General features: G+C 31.5%; 1 protein-coding gene across 1 annotated transcript in view; it reads left to right on the forward strand.

Annotated features, from left to right (window-relative positions):
* Positions 1–2115, forward strand: part of serpinc1 (serpin peptidase inhibitor, clade C (antithrombin), member 1) — a 12095-nt gene that overhangs the window by 5736 nt on the left and 4244 nt on the right. Inside the window, exon 4 of the mRNA XM_008406361.2 lies at positions 1280–1417. Coding sequence (XP_008404583.1) covers positions 1280–1417 — 138 coding nt within the window. The remainder of the gene's footprint in view (positions 1–1279; positions 1418–2115) is intronic.

Raw genomic sequence — 2115 nt, forward strand, 5'->3', positions numbered from 1 at the left:
CAATTGGACCCGGAACAGTATGTGTGTCTCAAATTCAATTATAAAGATCACCCTTTGAAAAAAAAATTAAATGTAATATAAAAAAATTTACCAAAGATCACTTTCAAGGAAATTATTAGTTTTTTTGTGTCTAGGTTTTTTTCAGTGGACATAAAAAATGTAAATCCCATTTTTTATGTCCAAATGAGTAATTGAGTAAGTCGTCGTCATTAATCCTTAATTTCTGAGAAATAAAAAACATAATTGCACAAATTTTGATTGAGATGGTTAGTATTAGAGTTAATAATCAAATAAAAAACTGTTTTGGAGGAATTTTTTGGTTCCTGACACTATTGCAGGAACCAAAACTCTCCCTGGGTCAAATTGACCCACGAACATTATTGCTGTACCTCAGAAACAAACATAACAGGAGGGATAAACCGTTTCAAAATGTCCCCAGATTAAAAACTACCGGAAACGTCACAGGATGAAACGAAACATCTGAATACTTTGAATATTAAATATGTTTTTCTTTATGTCTAATGTTCTTTGATTAATATGTTAATATTCTACATTTTAATGCAATTAGTCACTTTTTAAACACAGCTTGCTGAGTCCAATTAATTAATTGATTGTGTTTTTACTGAAAGCAACGTTTTCAAGTCAAACGCCGTTTTTGCTGATAAATTATTGAATAAATAGACATATCTATGACGCCGTATTAAGGCACATGTGGGCAGAAAAACAACAAAAAAGGAGGAGTAGATTCCTGAAAAAAAAAATCACATTTTCTAGAAAAAACATTTTTCTGAGTTTCAAACATCTAAAATGTTTGACTTTTCAAAATTAAACATTTTACATATTAATCTCAAAACTTTGAATTAAACAAGTTGCCTGTATTTTTATAATGGTTTTCAATTAAAATACAATTAATTAATTAAGCCCCTGCAATTAACTCAATTAAAGATGTTAATTGAGTCTCACCGCTGGTTAAAAACTAAAAAAACAGCATATTCTGCAAAATTAGTAGAACATATTTATTTATGTATATTAATTATAATTCTAATTATACAAAAGTAATTATTGATATTGTTAAATTATAATTCATTTATAATAAAATTAGGAATAAATCATTTCATTTCTAATCTAAATGTATCTTTTAAAAAAGCTTTGCTGAGAATATTACCCTCTATGCAGACGATATTGTTTTGTGCTCCAAAAGTCTTGACAGAGTTCAGATCAGGGATCTGCTGTTTTTTAAGTCAAACTGGATCCGTACCAGTAACTCCTCTGCTGGCAGACAAACCCGGAGGCGGCTCGGATCACCATCAACGACTGGATCTCCAACAAGACGGAGAACCGGATCCAGGACACGCTGCCGTCCGGCGCCTTGGACTCCAACACCGTCCTGGTTCTGGTCAACACCATCTACTTCAAGGTTGGTGAAGACCTGAAGATAAGGCAATCTGCACTCTAAAAAGAAAAAGTTGAGCCAACTTAATTGAATTGCTTCTATGGATGACAAGCAATTCAGTTAAATTTATCCAATTTAATTCATTAAATTATACTCTAATCATCCAACTCAATTTGTTAAACAAATTTATTAAGATTGAAATAACAGATTTAAGGCAGTGACTTCACATTAGAGTCACATTCACATACCATATGTGGCAGGAAGAAGCTGGAATCGAACCTACAACCTTCCGATCACAGGGCGACGGCTCTACCCGCAGAGCCACAGTCACTTACTGGGGAATCTGTCCCTGGTAGCTGGAGGGATACAAATATTGAATTTAATTATTTCAAGTAAAGTCAACGCAAAAAGGTCCTTCAAGGAAAAGATTTGTAACTTTTAAATTAGAGCATATTTAGAGGACACTGTAAAAAATAGTTGTCCAAAATATTTAGTTTGGAACTACTTAAAAGTTTGAGTTGACTTTCTGTAGAATTAAGACAAAGAATTTAAATGTTTATTAGAAGAAAATAAAGGATTTGAGTAAGAGTGACTTAAATCTGTTATCTTAAACATACTTAATACATTTGTTAAATAAAATTAACAAATTGAGTTGGATGATTAGAACATATTGAATTGGTTAAACTTAAATTAAGTTGGATTAACTTAATAAATTAAGTTGG

This window comes from Poecilia reticulata, linkage group LG4, assembly GCF_000633615.1.
Source record: "Poecilia reticulata strain Guanapo linkage group LG4, Guppy_female_1.0+MT, whole genome shotgun sequence".
Lineage (NCBI taxonomy): Eukaryota > Metazoa > Chordata > Actinopteri > Cyprinodontiformes > Poeciliidae > Poecilia > Poecilia reticulata.